This window comes from Pituophis catenifer, unplaced genomic scaffold, assembly GCF_029215685.1.
Source record: "Pituophis catenifer annectens isolate HBS135680 unplaced genomic scaffold, rPitCat1.0.hap2 SCAF_2, whole genome shotgun sequence".
Taxonomy (NCBI): domain Eukaryota; kingdom Metazoa; phylum Chordata; class Lepidosauria; order Squamata; family Colubridae; genus Pituophis; species Pituophis catenifer.
The window spans coordinates 140,561,808-140,585,759 of record NW_027256882.1 but is presented as its reverse complement, the minus strand read 5'-3'; the positions used below and the strand labels follow the sequence as shown (position 1 = coordinate 140,585,759).

Below are 23,952 nucleotides of genomic sequence, written 5' to 3'. Positions count from 1 at the left end.
TGTTTTGGTTTTCACTTTTTCCCACATGAAGTTTGTGGCCTCCGTGGGTGAAGTTTACCAGCTTTTCTCCAGCATTGTGTTCACGCTTTTGACAACAGTGGCATGAGGGGGGTAAACTGAAATTTCTCCCATTTAACCTATAAGTGGAGAAAAGCTTCACCTACTCGATGTTACTTTACTAACCAAGAAGCAGTACTACTACTACCACTACCACTACCACTACTACTACTACTACTACTACTACTACTACTAATAATAATAATAATAATAATAAAAAGATAAATTCAATGGTGTAAAGGACTCTTACCTCCTATAATGAAATAAGTGTCAATCGCCAGGGTAAGGTTACAGGTAGATCTCCTTTAAAGATTGCCTTATTTAGCGACATAATTCAAAATTATGACAGTGTTGAAAAAGTAACGGTTCTCACATTTATACTTCTCACAGCATCCCCATGGTCACATGATCAAGATTAGGGTACTTTGCAACTGGGGGGGGCTCTGGGTTTTACTACTGTTACAGCATCCCGCAGTCATGTGATTGTCATTTGCACACTTCATAGCCGTCCTTCTTCTGTCAAGCAGAGCCCATAGAGGAGCCAGCAGTAAAATTGCAAGTCACGGTCATGTGGTGTCTCACTTAATGACTGGCAGAAGCGAGGGAGTGAGTTCATTGTGGTTATGTTATGTTTTTCTTGACAACCCTGTTGCTTAGCAACTAAACAAGGACTATTTCTAGTTTGATAGTAAATAATGCACACTTTGGTTTATCTGGAACCAAAGCAGATTTTATTAGGGAAGGTCTTCCCTGCTCATTCTAGGGCTATTGATGACCAGTTGTATTTATGTGCCCAGTCTTCCTGTGAGGTCTAATGTGAGTCTATAAACCAGAAAATGGGCTGTAAAGATGTCTACTAATGCATTATTTTACTTTCCTGAAAGCTTTTTGCGATCCTCCTTCCTGTTTTCTTCCTAGGCTGTCTACAGGTTTCCTGATCAAGTCTGGCATGTGGAGCTCTTGCCTCTCCACCATCAGCTGTATATTCTCTGTGCTGGAGTTGGCATTTATTGCGTGTCCTTGGACTACCAAAGCAGGTAAGGGATGGAATGTGATTGCATTAAGTGTTTCAAGCTTTCTCCCTTGCCTAAAATTCTTGAATTAAAGGCTGGAGTGCTCACATAGACTAGAACATAGAAGGATAGGGTTGGAAGGGTGCTTGGAGGTCTTCTGCTCAAGCAGGAGACCCTATACCATTCCAGACAAATGGCAGTCCAGTATTTTTTTGGAAAACCCCAGTAATGGAGCACCTGTAACTGGATGTAAAGATAGAATAGGATAGGGTAGGGTAGAATAGGATAGGATAAAGCATATAATAGGATATAGGTTATAGGATGTACGATATAGGATAGGATAAGTCTGATATGTTGGCCAGATATTGTCAATAGAACCGCTGTTGAGTCCATGTAGGTCAGATAATGCCAGTTAATGGGCTGGATTTCTATGACTTGTAGAGAAGTCTGATTAGGAGCTTTGGGAACGATCTTGCTGTCGATGACATCTAACTCCTGATGCTTATAATAGAGGATGAGGATGGGGTATGTATGCAAAAGTGGGATTTGAAGGAAATAAGCGGCATCTCTAAAGTAGCAGGAGGGAGAACTCGGATTCTTTGGAGAATGCAGGATGTTTCCAGAGGGCTGGGAGTCATAGGCAAGAGGAACAAAGGCAAGGATAGATTAGGAGAACAGAAGATTGTTGAAGTTGCAATACATAGGGGTGGGGAGGAATATGACATTTTCAAGACGTACCACTCACCCATCTCTGTTACTTGGTTCTGGGGTAACAGCAATTTCCAAACCATGTTCAAGAGCTAAGAAGCACAGTGTAATAAACACATCTTGGTATTACAAGACACATGTAACCAACAGCAGCTCTCTGGGTAGAAGTTTGGCAAAAACTGAATATTTATGGCAAAATATCTTTTACACGGTTCTCTGTGTCAGTACTGGATTTAGGAAGATGTTTTTATTAATGGGGACTGTGACCTTAAACAAGGTGTATCACCCAAATCCTGAAACCCTGACCCCCAAGAATGAGCAACAAACCCATCTTGCCCAATGTTATACACCCAGTTTCCTGTCAATCAGAATAGAGCTGGAAGGGACTTTGGAGGTCTTCTAGTCCAACACTCTGCTCAAGCAGGGGATCCTAGTGACTGTCCAGTTTCTTCTTAAAAACCTTCAGCGATGAAGCACCTACAACTTTTGATGGCAAGCTGGTTCACAGGTTAATTGTTCTCACTGTTAGGAAGTTTCACCTAGACACATGGGGAGACTATCAAAACATGGAATCCTGAGCTTTGACTAGAATCTTGGCATTGTGAAAATCAAGGTTTGTCTTTTCCTTCCCCCACTATGCTTGCACGGGTAGTATCTGTTGGGTAGTATTGAGCATCAAGATTTAGCAAGCATTGTCTAGACCAGTATTTGTTAAAGTATGCTCTGAGGACATCTGGAGGTCCACCAAGACCCTTTCAGGTTCTGGGAAATCAAAATTATTTGCCAGATATTAAAGTTATTTGCAAAACGTTAAAGCAATGTCATTCTTCTCATTTTTTTTCTTTGTTAAAAATTTTTTTTTCCATGAAAAAAATGACATCAACATCTAATAGGTTTAATATTGTTATTTTTACATGATTCGATGAATAAATATTTTATGAATGTGTCCATTTTAATTTTTAATATGGTAGATATTGATAGATAAAATCCATAAAAATTATAAGCTCTTTTGGGATTCTCCCTAACTTTTAAGCACAAGAAGAAATCCTAAGAACAAAAAAGTTTAAGAAACACTGGTCTAGACAACAGATTTCCTGATGATTTGCTGGCAACTGTGGTTAGCATCTTCAGAGGCAGGATAACCATTTAAAACATCTGGTGACACATCAGGAAATTGGTTGTCTAGACCACGATAATAAACCCTGAAGCTCAACACCTTCCTGAGGTTGCCTTTCCTTATCTAGCAAAACTGTTAATACAGTCAGGCAACAGCAGCTTCACACCTTGCGGCTTTTAATGGAGACTGGGTCAAGGGGAACATTCAAATCTCCCTGCCAGTCCCATTGACCCAGATAGAGCATCTCCTCTAATGTAGCCTATAGGAACACATTAGAAATCTGCAGGGAGTCCTGTTTTTGGCTCTCAACTCTAGGTTGTCCCTTGGCTGTTTGTGTGTTTTTCTGCCATTCATTCTTTTGCCATTCTTTTCCAGGTTCCAAGCAGCTTAAAAAAGAATTCTTATTGGGAAAAAATAAAAAAGAATTAAGGGGCTGGAACTTCCCTCCAGAGGTGTTGTTCTGTCCGTCTTAATCCAGCTCTCCCCATTCTTGAATCCAGCTCAGTGAAGCGGATGCTAAACCTTCTGATTTGCCAGTGCTGTTTCCGAGTTTTCTCCCTTTGGCTACTCTGAGAGGTTTTTCTTGTTTGCTTTGAAGGTTAGTGAAGCAGACGGATGGCGAAGAAAGCGACTTCTTTTCCAGCATCTTCCCCATGGGCTGTGATGCCTGCGCTCTCCCTGATGCCACACTTTGCACCTTCACACTGCTCAATGATGTCTTGGTCACCCTTTCCCAAGTCCGAGAGAAGTGGTGCATGAATCTCCACAAACTCCCAGGCCCTGAAAGCCAGGAGAAATTGCCACATCAGCCAGTCAGCCACGTGGACATCACCACCAGCACAAGCAATGATGGCGACATGTCTTTAGCCCACTTCCTCCCGGTGCTGTGTTGTGCATCTGCTCCTGGTGCCAGTAAACATTGGGAGGGACTTCGCCATTCCGGGGGGTTCGTGCTGGAGGAGCCTCTCTTCAGCCTCCTTTTCGGTGTAGATGCTGCCATGCTGGATTCTCCCATGATCCTCTGTGGCTTCCCCGATGGGCAGTTGTGTTCAGTGCCTTTGAAGGCCCTGAACTCGCCTGGAGACCACAGCTGGGAAGACTCACCCGTCAAGATCCTTCATCATCTGGAGGAGCCAGTGGTCTTCATTGGGGCCCTGAGGACTGAACGGAAATCTCCAGATGCGGAGGAGCATCCAGCCTATGGAGGCTTGGGTTGTGACTGTGTTGTGGCTTTGGGACACTATGGTAAAATGGTGGCCATCAAGGCCTCTCAAGAAGAAGAAGTCAAAGTCCCAGAGCTCCGGGAGTATTACCTACAAGGGCCAGTTCTGTGTGCAGCCTGCAGCGGGGGAAGTTGCATGTACTACAGCACCCATTCTGACATCTATGCAGTTGACTTGGACAGCAACACACCTGAGGCTGAAAAAGTGGAGGCTCCGGCAGGGACCCTTCCTTCAGCTGTGTCTCCTGCAAGCTTGAGTATCTGCAGTGTGGTGGCGCTTTCCTTATCTTCCCGGGAGTCAGAAGGTATTAGACCATTAGAATAGGTCTACAGTCTGGAACGGTAGAGTAATTCTACTTACATGAAGTCCTTCTTTGGATACAGCCTATTGAACCTATTAGTACAGGTAGTCCTTGACCAGTCATTTAGCAACCATTAAAAATTATAACCTGGAAAAGGGACTTATGACCTGAATTGCAAGTTCCGACAGTTGCACCCGCCCATCCCCCATGGTTATGAGGCAGCACTTTGGGTGTTTGGCAATATGGATGTCTTCATGGCCATTTGCAGTGTCCTGCAGTCACATGACCATGCTTTACGATGGTTTTGCCGAAAACCAACACTTCTAGTTTTTGGCAAAACCATGCCATAGCAAACAAGGGGTTTGCTTGATGACCACAGCGTTCATACTTAGGACTGCCATGTTTGCTTAATGACCACTGGAAAAAAAATGTAAAATTGGGTCAGTCACAAATTGTTTTATGACCATTACAATTTACAAGAGTAATGAGAAGGCCCCATTACGGTTGTCACTGTAGAACTACCTGCAGTAAATTATGAAGAGAAACGAAGAAATAGTGGTGTGGATAGAATGTATCTTGACTCAGGCTCAAGTACTGATTCATATTTTATTTATTTATTTTTATTTATTTATTTTTGAAGTACGTATTAGATAATATATATAAGTATAAGCATGAATTGAATACATAAAATGAATACAAATAAAGGGAACATTAGGACAGGGACGGTAGGCACGCTGGTGCTCTTATGCACACCCCTTACAGACTTCTTAGGAATGGTGTGAGGTCAACAGTATTTACATTACTTTTGCTGAAAATGAATTTGTCCATGGTACAGATAGTCCTCAATCTATGGCCACAATCGGGTCTCAAATTTCCATTGCTAAGCAAGACAACAATTATGAGTTTGGTCCCATTTTATGATCTTTCTTGCCACAGTGGTTAAATGAATCCCTGCAGCTGTTAAGTTAGTAAAATAGTTGTTAAAAACCATCTGGCTGTGAAAAGCAGTCATGTGACTTTTACCTGAAAGTTACCATGGCAACTTCAGATTGTCAGTGAACAAATGGTTGTAAGTCGAGAACTACCTGTATTACCTCAGAACAAATGGGGATCACATCCAGAAAAGCTCAAGAGAAGATTTTCTTTAACGCTGACCTTTTCTTAGGCCCAAAATGGCCTTGAGAAAAAAACCTTTTGTCTCTCCCTAGGTTGGCCAGGGCAGCAACTAAGTGTGTTACTGCATTGGGCTTGTGAGGTGGCTACATAAAAGAAGAAAGTTGTGTGCTCCTTTGTTGCAAGATGTGTTAAACAATCCATGAGCTGCAGACTTCAGTCAGGAGACAAATCCCTAGTCAATCCATCCTTCAGCTTGTGGTGTTGCTGAGGGACCTTGGCAGTAATTTTAAGATTTTGTCCAAGATTGGGCAATGTTTGTGTCCAAGGCTGCCTTGGGCAGCTTCCACAGCAAAACACAGTGGCACTAAAGTGAGGTCTTATCTGGGCAATAAGATCATCACACAAACGTTGCCATGATATAATTATGTCCCAATGTTTGACACAGTAGATAAATTGCAGCAGGGGAGAGAAGTTATCAGTACCAATGTGTGGTCATTTATCGCCAGACACTCATTTGGTGATAGCTACAGCTCGTGATCATATAAAGGGGGCCATTACAAGTAGTCCTTGCCTTACGACCACAGTGGAGTCCAAAATTTGCATTACGAAGCAAGACAGTTGTTAAGTGAGTTGTGCCCAATTGGACAAACTTTTTTTTTGCCACCGTTATTAAGTGAATCATACGTTGTTAAGTGAATCTGGCTTTCCCCATTGCTTGTTGGAAACCTGCTGGGAAATTTACAAATGATGATCCACATAATTGTGGGAGAGAGTGCAGCTGTCATAAAATACATGTTGGTTGCCAAGCAACCAAATTTTGATCACAGACTATGGGTAGGCTGCTACAGTTTTAAGTGTAAAAACTGGTCGTAAGTCACTTTTTTCAGTGTCATTGTAAACTTCAAATGGTCACTAAACAAATGGTTGTAAGTCGAGGATTACCTTTATATTGTCTAAGCAAATAAGTTTTTCCTCCTCTTAGAGGAGTAGAAGTTCTCAAGGTTTTCTCTCTTCCCTCCCCCCCCCTTTTTTTTAATGACAATAACACTCTTTCAGATCTTAGAGGTGGTGCACCTCCAGCATATTGCCCAGGGATGCCAGTGTGCCTGCGGATATTCTCTTGTTTGCCTTAAGACTTCCTATTCTTCATAAGCTTTTCATTTTTAATAAACAAGGGGGATTAATGGAAAACTGGTTTTGGGGTGGTTTTTTTAAAGGGAAAATTGGCATGCTGTAATGTGATATCACAGGCTCCAGTCCAGCATGATAATTTCCAGAAACATCTCCAGGCTCCAAAAGGACTTTTTTTAAAATAAATAAATAAAAGTATATGTGGCTGTAGCCTCTGATCTAGCTGCCCATAAAAGTGACAGAAGTAAGTAAGGATTCGTAGAGTGCAGTCTGCAGGAGGAAGAGCTGGCATACTGGTAAATTGGTGCTTTGTAACCAGTTAGTTCCCCGTGCAGCTATTTTGTGAACGGGCAGGTTGCCCAACTCGCAAGATGTTCACTAAATTCCAAATTTGCCCATCATCCACTCAAGGCTAAGAGATCCTTAGCTTCTGTTCTGGTTTTCAGGTGCAGCGCTCCACTTCAAAACGCCAGGAAGGCGTTCCACCGTGTTTCAGAAACTGTGATCTGAGGGGCGGCAAAACTGAATTCATAACTAGATACGACGGCTCTGTGGTCTTAAATTGCATAGACCTAGACCAGCTAAAAAGTTTGTTTGTTTTATATCCCGACTTCATTATTTTTATAAACAACTCAAAGTGCGAACATATTTCTTCCTTCTCCTATTTTCCCCACACCACCCAGGAGGTGAATTGGGCTGAGAAAAAAATCACCCAGCTGGTTTTCAGGCCTAAGGCCAGACTAGAACTCACCATCTCCTCAGGCCAGACTAGAACTCACCATCTCCTAGTTTCCACCCTGGTGCCTTAAATCTCTAGATTGAATTGAAGTCTTTGTTCCTTTTCCTACCCCCTCTCCCTCTCCTTGTTAAGACCATTTTCTGTGGCTTGTTCATATCATACTTGCGTAGTCAGACAGGGATGTCTTGATTTGAGCTGAAGGAGCTCAGCCTTTGCAGCTTTGGGGAAAGGCTGTATGGTCATTATATGCTAGTGTGTGATACTTTCTTGTTTCGGGCTTTTGCACAGAGAAAAGCTTGAGGCCAGCTTGCACCAACTCAGCCCCATCAAGAAAACAGGAGGGTGGAACTCTAGTTCAAGAGCTCAGCCTCCTTTCAGTAAAATGGCTCTGAAATGCTGTAACCTGGGGAGGTTAAGCAGTTCGCTGTTCGCCCCCTTTTCTTCCTTTCTTGTGCAAAACATCTGCATTGTGCTTGCTCACCATGCCAGAGGCATTCAGATCCTGCATGCAGGAAACAGACTTCCTTTCTAACAAGGATTGGTAAAGGCCATTTGTCTCCCCCTTGAACACAAAGGAGGGGAAAGGGGGGGGGTTTGCTCCAGTTACCAACACGGTTTTAGGAAGCAAATGACTTTGCACCCATCCTTGCCATAACTGGGGTATTTGGTATGGTGGAAAGGCCCTTGCCTAAAGGTGCTGCACTATTTCTTTGTGCGAGGTGGTGGTGGATGGAAATGGATAAGGAAGAAGCAAGCAAGGAAACTGGGAATGTTTTGTTTGTGTGGACAAATTGTAGTGGTAGTGAAGCAGTTTCTGAAAGCAGCAGGGAGGAGATTTAGAATTATGCAGCATGTAAGAAGCTGGCTATCTGGCCCACTATAAGCTTTATTTTTAGTGCTGCTTTAATTTCTGAGCTGTTAATAGACTTTTTCTCCTTCAACCTTCTTTACATGCTAATGAGATCCAGCAGCAAGTTTTATTTTAAAAGGCTCTATTCAGGAAGTCCAATTCTCAGTTCAATCCCAGATCTAGTTGTGGGGGTCAGTTGTCACTGTGCCTCTTCCTTTCCCTAGGGGCTCTTTCTTCAGTTTCTGAACCCTAATTCCTTGCATCCTAGGATGAAATTGTTCTATTCGGAAAGGGTCATTAGCAAGTAAAATGAAGTGTTCAACTAGGATAAGGATTCTGGAAGGGAACTTACCTGGATATACAGTTGTCCTTCTCTCTCTTTCTGGAAGTAGGTTTTCTGCCTGCCATTTGCCCCATTTTGTTGTTCTTTCCCCCAACTTTCAGCATCATTCCCCACTTTGATCTTTTGAGGGGGAAGATGATCTGTCTGTCTATCTGTCTGTCTGTCTATGGTATCTATCTATCTTCTAATTTTTATCCCATCTTTACTGTGTTTATAAACAACTCAAGCCAGCGAAAAAATCTAATGTTCCTTCTTCCTCCTAATTTCCCCACAACAACTCTGTGAGGTGGCTTGGGCTGAAAAAGAGTGTGGCCCAAGGTCACCCAGACATGGCTTTCATGTCTCGAACTCTCAGTTTCTCAGTTTCTATATGAAGTATTGGCCTCTGGAAAGGACAGGGTGCCTGCCTGGCAGCAAACAGCTGGGATCTTACTTTTGAGTGAGAAATGGTGAAGAAGAAGAAAAAGAAGCTGCCGCCATCTTTTTCTTCTGCTGCCTTTTCTTTGGTCAGCCCTGAGTCTGCTGCATTTCGTTTTCACTCTTCAAGCCTCTCCTGGGGCCACCGATTTTCTCTGCCCCCTGGAGTGGGGGAGTCTACAATGGCTTTGCTCCCAGCATGAGTGTGGCAGTGACTGAAGTTACTTTCTGTGCACAGAAATTGATCTCAGCTCTTCCAGGACAGGCTGAGCAATGTTCTCTTCTTGCAGTTCTTCCTGCAGGCTGAGAAGAGTTATCCATAGGTTAATACACATTTGCAACCCAAATCCAGGCTGGATGTACACCCACACCAATATGCCACTATCCATATATGTACAACATAGCCAATATCCTTTTTATTCCCCATTACCTCTTTAATTCTCCTGTGATCTTCTTTGCCCCTGTTCGACTCCCTCCCTCTGATGCAAAATACTTTCTATCCTCAGTCCCCTTTCCAACTTACTTTTTATCTTTTTCCTGTATAGGTGGGCACGTTTCCAGATAAAACACTGTGCTGCAGCCACCTGCCGTTTTATTGTAAAAAATGTGGTGGAGTTGTGATTTAATTGGCAACATGCCTGCTTCTCTTCTCTCTTTTGTGAAAAGGAAAGACTTTTGAATATCTGGTGCGACAGGGATATTGAGGGGCATGTGCACAGACAGAGATAGTGGTATTTCAGCTTTTTGTTGCATCATGAAAGCTGTCTTCCAAATGCTGGTTAGATTGCCCGTTCCTTTCCTCTCTAAGGTCGTGTAACTACAACCTCAGAATTCCAAACCAGCATAGTTGTTCCAGAGCTTTTATTATCAGATGGTTCTAGGACAGTGTTTTTCAAACTTGGCAGCTTTAAGATGTGTGGACTTCAACTCCCAGAATTCCCCAGTCAGCATGTTTGCCTGTTTGGAAAAGTTGAAGAAATTTTTGTTTGTTTGTTTGAGTATTGTACGGGGAAGTACAGATCCCTCATGGTTTGAACTTTTATTTCCTCGACTTACAACAACAGTTGAGCTCAAAATTCCTCTTGCTAAGCAAGACAGCTATTGAGTGAGTTTTGCCCCATTTTACGACCATTCGTGCCATCTTTGTTAAGTGAATCACTGCAGTTCTTAAATTAGCAACATGGTTGTTAGGTAAATCCGGTTTCCCCATTCATTTTGCTTGTCAAGAGGTGACCACATGACCCCGGGACACTGCAACCGTCATAAATATGAATCTGTTGTCAAACATCCGATTTTGATCATGTGACCATGCTGCAACAGTCGTAAGTGTGAAAAATGGTCACAGATCACTTTGCAGTGTCGTTCTAACGGTCACTAAATGTATGGTTGTAAAATGAGGATTATTTGTATTTATTAGTTTTTTTAATCCCACCTTTATTACATTATAAGTAACTCAAGGCATACATAATACTCCATCCTCTTATTTTTCCCACAACAACCACCCTGTGACGTAGGTTGGGCTGAGAGAGAGTGACTGGCCCAAGGTCATCCAGCCGACTTTCATGCCTAAAACGAAACTAGAACTAGAACTCAGAGTCTCCCGGAGACTCTGTAGTAGGTGGATCAGGACAAAAACTAAATCTGATTTGACTTACTTGTGAATTAATTTTTAAAATTAAATTTTATACAATTATCCTTCCATTGAGTTTAATCATTTTCTCCTTCAGTGACGCTAAACATGGTAATATGGGAGCACTTTGGAGGTCCTTGGTGAAGGCTCTTTAGGGCTCTAGGTAACCTTCACACTTCAAGTTCTGCTTCTCTGATCTATTGTGGGGAGGCAGACGGAAATCTTCCCCATGGTGTTAACTCTCTCCTCTGCTTGTCTCCTCCTCTTCTACATTGCCACCATGCACAGGAGAATCTGAACTTCTGGCTCTCTCCGCCAAAGGCCGTCTCATGACGTGTGGCTTGTGCAGCCCAGATGATACACAGCCACTCAAGATGAACGCTGACAAAGCTGGGCAGAGGATCAAAGAGCTGCTGTCCGGGATAGGCCATGTGTCTGAAAGGTAAGAGTTGACCTCTCTATGAATAGCATCCCTTGCATATAGAGTACAAATTTGGCATTTTTTTGAGCAGCTTTTTCTGGCACAAGGATTTGATGCTAAACCCTACAATGGGATGGAAGAGTGAACCACAATATGCTCAGTTAATGGACAAGGCAGGAAACACGGCAATAGTGGCTCGATGGGTGAAGGTGACAGCTATGCAGGAGGCTCTGTTTGGGGTGTCAATGGAACTGGAAGAAGCGGAGGCATAAGGGCTTCTAGAAGAGCAGTACAGGTAGTCCTCAACTTACAACCACAATTGAGCCCAAAATTTATGTTGCTAAGCGAGAAATTTGTTAGGTTTTGCCCCATTTTACGAATTTTCTTGCCACATTTGTTAAGCGAATCACCACAGTTGTTAAGGCAGTTGTTAAGTGAATCTGGCTTCCCCTTGACTTTGCTTGTCAGAAGGTTGCAAAAGGGGATCACATAACCCGGGGACATTGCAACCGTCGTGAATATGAATCAGTTGTTAAGCATCTGAATGTAAGTCACATGACCATGGGGATGCTGCAACGGTCATAAGTGTGGAAAACGATCAAAAGTCACTTTTTTCAGTGCCATTGTAACTGAACAGTCACTAAATAAACTGTTGTAAGTCGAAGACTACCTGTACAGGCTCTGCAGCTTGCATTGGAAGTTTTCCTTGAGAACTGGCCTGCTGTTGTGGCCCGCCAGCGGCCAGCAAAGCTGGCAGCAGATTTGGACAGTGAGGAGGTTGAGGAGGAACGTGGGCCAATCCTGGAGTCTGGGGGAGGCTCAGACAAGGGCTCTGAATCAGAGGCAGAGAGCGGGCCAAGGCCATCTGGAAGTTCTTTGCTGCCTCTGGAGTCTCTGGAGCAGGGGTGAAATGCTCCTGGTTCGGACCGGATCACCCGATCTGGTAGCAATGGCAGGGGGGGGTTCAGAGAACCAGTAGCAAAAATCCCTGCGCCCCCCCACCATGCCCACCTGAGCTGCAGGATCATCAGAGGCTTTTTTTTTTTTACTTTTAAAAGTATTTTTTCTACAACCTCTTCCGACGAAAAAATGCTTTTAAAAGTAAAAAAAAAAAAAAGCCTCTGATGATTGGGTGGCTCAGCTGGGATCGTCAGAGGCTTTTCAAAGCATTTTTTTCTGCAACCTCTTGGCCGAAGAGGTGGTAAAAAAAATGCTTTGAAAAGTCTCTGACGATCCCAGCTGAGTTGCCTGAGAGGCAGAGGCTTTTCAAAGCATTAGAAAAAATGCTTTGAAAAGTTTTTTTTAAAAAAAGTTGGCCACGCCCACCCAGTCACATTACACCCCCCCCCCCTCCATTTCACCCCTGCTCTGGAGTCTGACATCAGTGAGGCAGAAGAACAGTGGGAGCCTGTTCCCAGTGTGCGCATGCACAGAGCTGCCAGAAGACAGGAACAATTAAGAAAACAGGGTCGATTTGGGAGTAAGGCTTGGAGATGATTGGCCCCTCCCATAAATCATAAAGGAGAAGCGAACGAGACGTGAGCTTTTGCAGGAAGCAGTTAGTTCATCTGGTTGGTAAAAGCTTTGGAAAAGTTCTGTTTGACTCTGTGCTAAGTTTGGCCTTGCCCTGCATGTGTCAATCTGGCAGCATTCCAAGGGAGATAAGGTGAGTGTTTGTAAACATTTCCCTGAAAGACTGTTTGAGAAGCCTTTCAGACTGGGAATGACAATAATTCACAGCCGTATGAATTAAAGAGGTTTGCCGGGACTAAGATTGTGCTGTATACTTTCTAAGGAAGTCTAGGTCAGAACACCTGTAGGCTTCAGCAAGGGATGGAAGTGAGTCCAGTGCCAACATAGCTTACTTGCAGGCCCTCCGGTCACTTGGCTGAGCCTTCAAACAAAGCCATGCAAAAGGCAAGCAGTTTCCAACATCTTCTAACATATAGGTTTTCTATTGCATAGCTGTCTTTCGCATATGAATTTCTTAGGCAGTTTTTACCATCAGTGTTATTCAGCGTTTCCTTCTCTTTTGATACCTGCAGAGTGTCCTCCCTTAAAAAAGCTGTGGACCAAAAAAATCAAGCTTTGACCTGCCTGAACCAAGTGATGAACGTGAGTGCAGCTTTGCTTTCAAGCCAGAATGGTCCGAAGCCCATCACTTGCACCATCGCTGCTCATTGGAGCCATATGCTGGTTCAGGACACCTTGACAATCTCCTGCATCTTGGAAAACTCAAGCGAATGCAGCCTGGAGCGGGGCTGGACCTTCTGTGTCCAGCTTTTCGCCAACTCCTGTGACTTTGAGGAAATCACTTCAGATTCTGCCACCACCTATACCTTCCCTATAGATCAGCTTCTTCCAGGGAACAAGACAGAGGTGACCCTTCCAGTCAGCCCTGCCGAAGGCTCCAAACTGAATCTGCCTTTCACTGTCTCCTGCTCCCTCTACTACAGCTTGCAGGAGATCTTAGGCACCGTTTCTGAATCCACTGAGCTTCTGGATGACCTCTTTTCAGACGATTCCCCTGGCCTTGCTCTGGACAGAGAAGGCATCTGCCTGCCCTTGAGGGAAGACACCATTGACCTCCTGCAGTGCCTTCGCTTGGATGACAACAAGGGAGTGTCTGAAGCTAGCCCACCTGCTGTGGCCATTTCTGTCCCCGGGGATCCAGTTGAAAACTTCTTGAAGTTATCTCTCAAGAGCATGGAAGAGAATGATGAGCTTGTCCCAAAGGGACGGAGTATCATCGATGAAAATTACTTGGCTCCAACTATAGCTTCAATCAAGGTATCCTCTGAACTGCTGAGAACGTCCTTGAAGGCCTTCTGTGAAGGTGTGTGTTACCTGTGAATATTTTTAAACTTCCTGTCTTTTGTCCTCTCCTTGCCTTTCATTAGGTTTAGCATCTCCAAGGCCCACCTTCATTGACAGCTCGCATGGTCTGTTTGCCCTTAAAAGAACAGTGTCTATTATTTGCAAGGCAGCTGTTGTGAGAGACTTGGGAGGTCTCGCTTGTCAATGGACCAGTTAATAATGTTCTTGGCCGAGTTATGTGATGACAGAACTTCCTGTAATTTTGTTTTGTTTTTCACACACACACACAGCAGAATTCTAAAAGAAGAGTTGGAGCTCCATGGCTCTGCAGATGTTGCTACACAACCAGCCAGCACGGCAGTGATGAGGGATGCTGGGAATTGCAGTCCTGTAGCATCTGCAAGGTCCAGGTTTCCCATTGCTATCTTAAATAATCTCTTTCAGAGTCAGAGAATGTCAAACTAATAGACTGAAAGCCAGCAATAGGCCACCTTTGTGTTCTAATGAGTTTTCCACCATCAAAAAGCCTGCAAATGACTCCCAGATCCTTTGAGTTAACAGGGGACAGTGTTGCAGCCAAATCCAGTGATAGAAGCTGGATAACTTTCCTCTTGGCAATTAAAAATAATGCAAGTAGTGTGCCATGTCCATGAGCAAATCCTCATTTCCGGCTAATCCTGAGAATTGTTAGAATGTTTTCTAAGGATACTTAAAATTTTACATTTATATGATGTTGAGTATACAATTGCATAATGGTTCTCAACAAAGTAGTGTTGCAGGGAGGAAGACGGTGAGATTTGGAATATTTTGTAAGAATTGCAAGCAGTGATAGACAGGGATTGTAGACATTTCCTTTGTCCATCTCACTGGAACAGAGATCTAATACCTATCGGCAGTATAGGTTTTTAGATCTCTTGTGTTTAAATATATATTTAAAAATTGGAGACTGCCCATCTCACTCATAGACAACTTGTGGGGAGGCTACCGTTAAAACAGAAAGAATAAAATTATTGTTTATCTTTTTCTAAATGTCCATTGGGATTCTTTTATTCATACCATCATGACCTCATATTCGTAAAGGTGGGTCCTTGCACTCAAAAGGATATAAGACAATCAGTTCAGTCTAACATCTTTATTACGAAGTTACATATGTCCTAGACCAGTGATGGCTAACCTTTCCGCCATCGCGTGCCAAAAGCGGGGATTGCGCGGGGGGTTGCACATTTGTGTGCCCACAACCAACATTCAATGCCCCCCTGCGCCTGCCCCCCGCGCCCCACCACTTTTGGCACGCAATGGCATGGTGGGGCCAATAGGCCCGTTTTTTCGCCCTCCCCAGGGTCCAGAGGCTTTCTTGGAGCCTGGAGAGGGCAAAAACAGCCTTTCCCACTGCCCTGGAGGTCCTCCGGAGGCCGGAAACAGCCCATTTCTCGACTTCCAGTGGGCCCAGAAGGCCCAAAAATCAGCTGGCGCACTGGAGCTGAGCTAGGGCAATGCTTGCGTGCCCACAGATATGGCTCCGTGTCACCTGTGGCACGCATGCCATAGGTTCGCCATCACGGTCCTAGACTTATGTCTTTGGAGATTCTTAGTCATCCAGGTCATAGTTGTCCCAAAGGTGCTTTTTTCAAAAGATAACTGGACTTCGTTTTTCCTTGAAGACTTTTCGCTTCTCATCCAAGAAGCTTCTTCAGTTCTGATTGAATGGTGGAGAATGAAAGGATTTATATTCCTTGCAGTCATCTGGTCGATAGCACTCATTCTGAGAGTGGAACGCCCATTTGCACTATTCAGATGACCCCGAGGGCACAGATAAACCTCCATGTGACCTCAACGCAGTGGTGAAATCCAATTTTTTTAATTACCGGTTCTGTGGGTGTGGCTTGGTAGGCATGGTGTGGCTTGGTGGGCATGACTTGGTAGGTGTGGCAGGGGGAGGATATTGCAAAATCTTCATTCCCACCCCACTCTGGGGCCTGCCAAAGGTGGTATTTGCAAGTTCTCCAAAATACTCAAAATTTTCACTACCGGTTCTCCAGAACCTGTCAGAACCTGCTGGATTTCACCCCTGCCTCAACGACTCTCAGAAAGAGTGCTAACTCTTTGAATGCAAGAAATATAAATCCTTCCATCCTCCACCATTCAGTCAGAACTGAAGAAGCTTCTTTGGGTGAGAAGCAAAAAGTTTTCAAGGAAAAACAAAGTCCACTTGCCTTTTGAAAAAAGCGTCCTAGACTTAAAGACTCTTAGGTATGTTTGGAAAGCCAGCAGGAGAATCAGGGAATGTCAGTCGGGTATCCCCAGGTATCCTCATGCTTTTCAGGTAACAAAGATTGCCCTTCTTCCCTTCTTTTGTTATCTTTGCCCAGAAGTGTCGTTGTGCTGTGTTGTGCTGCGATGGCTGCTGGCTGAAAATGCTGAAGCGGATGCCCTTCGGAGCCAGGAGGTGGCAGTCATGCAAGGGTTGGCCCCAGATGGAGGCAAAGTGCAGCTGAACATCCGAGAGGCAAGGCAGGAGTTGTAATTGGGCCGTGAAACTTTGACTTTCGGTTATGCTGGTTTAGATAGGTTTGTTGTCATAGAAACGGCTTGCATATAGATTTTATGTAAAATTAAAAAGTTGAGGCTGTTTGTTATTATCTTATTCTACTGCGCTAAAGAAAGAGATGGAGGTCAATGGTTTTCTTTCTTTTTTCCCTTTTCCCTACACTTTTTCCTCTTCCCTTTTTCCTCCCCTATTTTTCCACTATTTTCATTTTGTTAGACTTAAACTTTTAAACTTTATTGTCACTTTGAATGTACACTGATCGGCATACATTAAAATGAAATATCGTTGCATACAGCTCTCAAAGGGTCTCCACCGCCAATATACACTACATAAACATGACTAAATACATGCATATGTACGTACATAGATACATACATACATACATACATGTATTTTACATTTTGATAAAATGCAAATTAGGAACTTGAGTTGTAATTGAGCTGGCATTAGAGGGAAGCGGGGGAGAGGAGAACATTCCTGATGCAGAACTGCATTTCGCTCAATGTGTGGAGATCACCATGATGGCCTTAGACATGATGCAGTTTGTAAAGATCCATTTAGTAATCCTGAGTGATTACAAATGCTCTCTGCTTCTTGCTTGTCCTCTTTCATGGGTTCACATGTGGTCTTGTCTTGCTACATGGAGCACAGAATAACAGGTTTGGAAGGGAACTTGGAGGTCTTCTAGTCCAGTGGTCCCCAACCTTTCTGGTTCTGTGGACTAGTAGTGGTGGCAGCACTGGCAACAGCTGGAGGGGGGGAGAGGGGAATAGTTTTGCACGCATGCATGCATGCATGCCCACCACTTGCACGATGGCATCTTTGTGCATGCACTCACCTGGCTCTTGCATGAATGTAGCTTGGCATGCACACTTGCTCGCTCACCACTTGCACAGCCTGGTTCCCAACGGGCCAGAACCCAGTACTGGGCCATGGATCAGAGGTTAGGGACTTCTGTTCTAGTCCAAGTCTCTGCAGGAAACCCTATACCAGTAATGGCTAACTTTTTTGCCGTCGCGTGCCAAAAGCGGGGGTCGCACGGGGGGGGTGGCGCGCTTGCGTGCCCATGCCCATAATTCAATGCACCCCGCCCCCCCGCCTATGCGACACTTCCCCCCCCCCCCCCGTGCTCCCTCTGCTTTTGGCACGTGATGGCACAGTGGGCCCATTTCTCACCCTCCCCAGGCTCCAGAGGCTTTCTAGAAGCCTGGGGAGGGCAAAAACGGCCTTCCCCAATCCCAAAAATGGCCTGTTTCCTGACTTCCAGTGGGCCCAGAAGGCCTGAAAACCAGCTGGCCAGTGTGTGCATGCATGTTGGAGTTCAGCTAGGAAAATGCTTGCGTGCCCACTGATACGGCTCCACGTGCCACAGGTGGCACATGTGCCATAGGTTCACCATCATGGCCCTATACCATTCCGGACAAATAGCAGTCTTGGGCAGTTTACAATGTAAGCATATTGCCCCCAACAATCTGGGTCCTCATTTTACCAACCTCAGCAGGATGGAAGGCTGAGTCAACCTTGAGCTGGTCAGGATCGAACTCCTGGCAGTGGGTAGAGTTAGCCTGCAATACAGGTAGCCCTCGACTTACAACTACAATTGAACTCAAAATTTCTATTGCTAAGCAAGATAGTTGTTAAGTGAATTTTGCCCTATTTTACAACCTTTGTTGTCATAATTGTTAACTGGATCACTGCAGTTATTAAGTTAGTAACATGGTTGTTGAGGGAATCTGGCTTCCCCATTGACTTTGCTCGTCAGAAGGCCACAAAAAGTCATCTCATGACCCCAAGACACTGAAACCATCATAAATACGAGGTAGTTGCCAAGCATCCAGAATTTTGATCATGTGACCATGGAGATGCTGCAATGGTTGCAAGTGCGAAAAATGGTCAGAAGTCACTTTTTTTCAGTGCCATTGTAACTTTAAGCGGTCACGAAATGAACTGGGTCGAGGACTACCTGTATAAAATTTCCATTCTAATTTTTGCTGCAGGTCACACTGCATGCTACGAGCTTAAACGCAGTGTAACCTTTTCAATGAACTGGAAAAACCACTTTGGGAGGAGTCCGTTGACTCTCCTTTCATTCCAGTGACAGGCTCTCCAAGCATGCTACCTTAGCTTAAATTGGGGGCATAAATCATATAAATAAATAAATTTGGGAGAGGGATATTGTGCTTCCAGACAAAATAACTCAGAACATGGAAGCAAGAAAGAAAAAATTAGTTACATGCTTAAAATGCTGTTTGGCCTTCTGTGCTCTTACATAAGGTGGAACCCTACTCTCTTCCTCTCCCTTTTTCCTCTTTGAGCGTCAGTGGTGTGGAACAGTGATTATTTTCCCCTGTCAAATGAAAGCCATTTTTTTTTAAAATGATTGACACTTCCTTACTCTCAGTTTCGCTGCTCGGTGAAACCGGTGGCAGTGACATTCTTGTTTTCCTCCCAGGTGACTGTCAGTGACCTGAGCCCAGCAGGTCCTATCCAAGCTGTGGAGATTGTCATCCAGGGCTCTCCACTGGTGAACATGTGTCAACTGCATCATGCTGTGGTTCGGCGCATTCAGGTATGTGCTGTGGCAGAGTGAAAGAAGGCAGGATGTTTGCCTATTATATCCTGAAAACTTTGGTTGCACAAACAAGATAAGGGTTTAGGTTGCAATCCAGCAGGAGGTGGGGCTGCATGGTATTTTCCTGTTGCCCTGCCCCAAAATCTGGGCTGATTTTGAAATAGTCTTGAGGCCACATAGACTTCCTCTCTCTTAAGAAGGGGAATGAATATTCCATGGTCCTCATCAGAAGTGGGATTCATTTACCTTCCCTACCAGTTTGCAAATGGGAGCGCACGCGCCACTTCTGCGCATGAGCACAGCCTTCTGCGCATGTGCAATAGTCGTGCATTACATCCAGATGGGTGGGCGGAGCCTCCCACAGTCGCCGCTACCGGTTTGCGCGATCTGTGAACCCCTGTGAAAGAACTACTCTTTACAAATCTTACATTTTGGGGATGATAAAGAAAACATAAAACTTTGACATGTCATTTGGGTGTCCTTAAGGCTTCATGGGTGGGAGGTGGGAATGGCAGCATGTCCTAAAGAGAAGGAGAGCAGGAAACCCAGAGGTGCTGGGCTTAATCCTTTAGGAGTTTGTTAGGCCATCACCACTTCACATTCAAAAAGCACAAGGGATCGGATTTGAAGACCTAGTAGTTGTATTTCTCACCTTGCCCTGGCATTTATTTTCTTGATTTCACTCATTTACATATTTGGCTCATTCATTAATGAGTAATAACAATAAATAACAATAGGACTAGAATTATAGAATTCTAGTCCTATTATAGAATTACAACATCAAAACAGTGGAGTAAATATGCTTTTAACTATACGTAAAGATAAATGGTGTCAGTAGTAAAGCATGGCAACTAGGAAAGGAAAGATAGAAAAAAGGGCTATGTTTCAAATTTTTTCTCAAAGCATGACAAAGAAGAAGCCAGCTGGACTGATTTGGGGAGGAAATTCCAGAGTGTTGACAACGCCACCAAAGATTGGAGATGCTTTCCCTATTTAATTCCAGGCAGGCTTCCTTTGGGGGTAGCATACAAACAAGGCCCTTGTCTGCAGAGTATAGAGCCTGGATGGGACCATATGGAAGAAACCATTGCTTCAAACAGGAGGGGTTTAAGCAGTCCTGTTTGTTTTGATCTGATTAACACAGGCTCTGATTTTGGAACAAGCTGCCCAGGATTCTTCTCCCCCAGATATCAGAGTGCAGTATCTCCAACAGATCCAAGCCAACCACGAGGTAAGCAGCTACCCAGACTCAAGACACTGGAGGAAGCAAGTGTGCATTGCAGACTTCATTCAAGCTGGCTGTGAGAGAAATTCAACCACCTTGCCTTTGACTGAACTCCATGATTTCATAGTACAGGTCGTCCTTAACAACTCTTTTCTGTCACTAAGCAAAGTGTTGGGTGAAACATCTTACGACCACACTGCTTAGCGAAGGCAGTTCCAGTAGTTCTGATTATTAAGCAAGAACTGTTCAGTCATTAGGAGAGGACCTCAAAATGTTCCTGCCCTGCTGGCTCACTTCCATTTCAGTTCCCCCATCTATCTGTCTAATGTGTTTCTCAGAAAATAAGACCCAAGCAGAAAATAAGCCCTAGCATGATTTTTCAGGATGCTTGTAATAGAAGTCCTACCCCCAAAATAAGCCCCAGTTAAGATCTTCAGCCAGATGGACGCATTTAGTACCGTATTTCCCTGAAAATAAGACCTAACCAGAAAATAAGACCTAATGTGTCTTTTGGAGCAAAAAAAAAAAAAAAAAGACCTGGTCTTATTTTCAGGGAAACACACTCTCTCTCCCTCTTTCTCTCCCTCCCTCCCTCCCTCTCCCTCTTTCCTCTCCCTCTCCCTCATCTCTGCCCTTTTGGCACTGGAGGAAGAAGATCAGCAGGGGTAGGCGGAGTGCAGGGCAGCCAAAAGGACAGAGATGAGGGGGGAGCAGGAAATAGGAGTCGGGGAGAATTGAAGTGCACACTGCAGTTGTAAATGCAGGCAGGCTGCCAAATATCTGAATTTTGATTCTGTGACTGTGGGTGGCAGGGACCTATGACAGCTATAGATTCAAGGACTGGTTGTAACTACCATTTCTTCATTTGTTCAAATCCATCTTCAAATGATTGCTAAATGAATGGTCAATAAGCAAGGACTTCCACATTTGTTTTCAGCCACTTTATTGAAATTGGAGAGGCTGAACATCTTAGTTTCAGAATCTGGCTTGACAGAGCCAATGAAGGAATGAATTTACAGCTTCTTCCATAGTTGTTGACTGCCTCGCCCAGTCTTGAATCAGCTGTGTTCATTCTGTTTATGTGTTCCATAATTTGATTAGCGATACCATTCTTTCCTTCTCTGCCTTAGCCCAGAGTTAAAAGCAGATGTTCATATAAAGCATGACCCGTGATTTCACAATGGAACCTTTTATGCAACTGAAGATTTCACTTGAGGGTTGAGTTTTGTCTTGTCACTTTTCTCCCTGTCCGCAATCGTGGAAATACACACTGCCCACCCTGGGTTTATGTAGAGCATCTGAATAGCTTTTCTCCCTCAGGCAAGGTGCATTTTAATTAGTGGTGGGTTGCCTCCGGTTTGCACCGGTTCTATAGAACCGGTAGTAAAACTGGCGGGAGGCTCCGCCCACTGACCCCGACGTCATCAAAACGTTTCTGCACATGCGCAGAAGAGCACAAGAGCGAAGCGAGCACAGTTGCACGGCGCCATTGTGAACCGGTAGTAAAGGTAAGTAGAACCCACCCCTGATTTTAATCCAGTACTATGTTTCCCACAGCAGCCAATAAGGTGCCTCTGGTACACTCACAGGCATGAGACAGAAATGCAGCCTTCTTGTTGCTGTTGCTGAAGTTGGTGATATCACCAGACCTCACTTTAGCAGACTCTGGACATAACAGATAAAATATCTTACCATTTCATGTGTGGATAATATCATTTTATCTACGTGCAAACTCATAACGATTTTCATCTTGCTAAATAGAGGTAGTCATTTAGAAGCAGTCCTTGATTTAGGACTACGATTTAGACTGGGACCCCCATCACTAAGCGAGGAGGTCCTTACATGAGTCACACTCCATTATACAAGCTTTTTGCTGTGGTCATTAAAAGTGAATCACGTGGTCATTAAGCAAACCCAGTTCCCTGCATTGACTTTGCTTGTGAGAAGATGATTGCGAAGGTTGAAATAGTGAAAGGTCAGGTGGCCCTGGGATGCTGCGACCATTGTAAATACTTGTTGGTTGTCAGGTGCCTGAATTTTTGAGGACTGGTTTCATAAATCACTTTTTCCACTGCTGCCGTAACTTCAAACGGTCACTAAATAAATGATTGTATGTTGGGGACTACCTATATTTTGTCCTCACAACAGCAGTAGCGAGGTCGATTGGGCTGAAAGAAAATGACTGACTGGATTAAAATTCCTCTGCAGTTGATAGTTTTGAGACCTGCTTTCCCCAATATCTACTCTTCGGATCTAATAGCCTTAGGTCTGTCCTCGATCAATTTACCCTCTCGCATTACAGACCGCCAGCTAGTGACCCTCACATCATCTTGTAATAGATTTCACAGATTAATTATGCAAATAACACATTCATTCTGAGCCATCTGTGGTCTATGAGTAGCCACCGAGTTAATTTCTGTCCAGGCCATTAAATTCTAGCAGCAGATTTTAGAATCGATGTTCTCAGCTCAAAGGTATTCTTAGCTTTTTACTGTAAACCAATTAATATTCATCCAGAAAAGCTGGAGGGAGAGGGAGAGAAATCCAGTAAATAGCACCTTCCCCCCCAGTATAAACTGATGAGAGGGATGATTTAAAACCTCACCAGCACAGCTATCAAGGGTTCCCCCACCAAGACATCTCTGATGGTCTGCCAAAATTCTGGATTCTCCTAGTTTGTCCAACTGGGGACGGTTTGTTTGTTTGTTTGCTTTCTGTTTGGAAGGGATTCTTTCAGCCCAGTTCTAGGGAAAAAAAAAATAGGAAGGAAGGTGCTTTGGATCTTCCTGTATGAAGGCCAGAAGCCCTGACCATTACAATTTCTGCCAATCCTGAAACATACAAAGAGCTGCAGAACCACACAATCTTGTGCAGGGAGAAAGATTTAATGGGAAATCCTTCTTTTGAATTGAAGATGTATAGTCCTTGCTTAACTAGCACAGGTGGGACCAGCAACTCCCAATCGCTAACCTCCGTGGTCATTAAGCAAGACATCACGTGACCACGTGTTTTTATTTATTTATTTATTTCTGGCTTCTCTTATTGACTCTGCTTGTTGGAAGCCGGCTGTGAAGCACACGAATGGCGATCGCATCACAAGATGCTTTGATGGTTGTATGAACGAGGACCAATCATAAAGTTACTTTTTAGGCACCATCGTAATTTAAAATGGTCACTAAATGGGGCAATCCTTAAGTGAGGACCATCTGTATGGTGTATCAGTCTGTATCACCAGATTCTAGGTAGTGTATAAAAACGTAAAAGTAACCTATACAAAAAAACAGTACCATCCTGCCCTCCAACACAATATCACCTTCCCCCCAAAAAAAACCTACAAAAGAAGAAAAAGTGGCAGACCAGCCACCCTTAAGCTTTGAAAGCCCACCTGCATGAAATTATTTTCACAGCCCTGCAAAATGTTAGCATCAAATGGGCCATTTCTATCTTCGGAGGCAACGTGTTGCAGTATGAGTAGGATGCATCACACGCTGGGGCTGCCAGATTTTGAACAAGCCCTCATTAGATGACTCGACAGGATAGGCAGGGAAACATCTTGCAGACCACGCTCCCTGCTGAGCATAGAACAATGTTCTAAGGAGCTTTATAGGTAACTAATAGAATGCCTGAAGAAGAGGAACTGCATTGTAACTTCCAAGGTGTCTTTGAAGGGCAGCCCCAAATAAAGTGCATTGTAGAAGTCTGGCTGTGTGGGGAAGGAGGGCTT

At 44.1% G+C, this 23,952-nt stretch overlaps 1 protein-coding gene across 1 annotated transcript in view; it reads left to right on the top strand.

The window, feature by feature from the left end:
* Positions 1-23,952, top strand: part of FAAP100 (FA core complex associated protein 100) — a 29,335-nt gene that overhangs the window by 3,835 nt on the left and 1,548 nt on the right. The window contains exons 2-8 of the mRNA XM_070934717.1: positions 976-1,094; positions 3,494-4,422; positions 10,934-11,087; positions 13,112-13,902; positions 16,253-16,389; positions 18,884-19,000; positions 20,148-20,234. Of these exons, the coding sequence (XP_070790818.1) occupies positions 976-1,094; positions 3,494-4,422; positions 10,934-11,087; positions 13,112-13,902; positions 16,253-16,389; positions 18,884-19,000; positions 20,148-20,234 (2,334 nt within the window). The remainder of the gene's footprint in view (positions 1-975; positions 1,095-3,493; positions 4,423-10,933; positions 11,088-13,111; positions 13,903-16,252; positions 16,390-18,883; positions 19,001-20,147; positions 20,235-23,952) is intronic.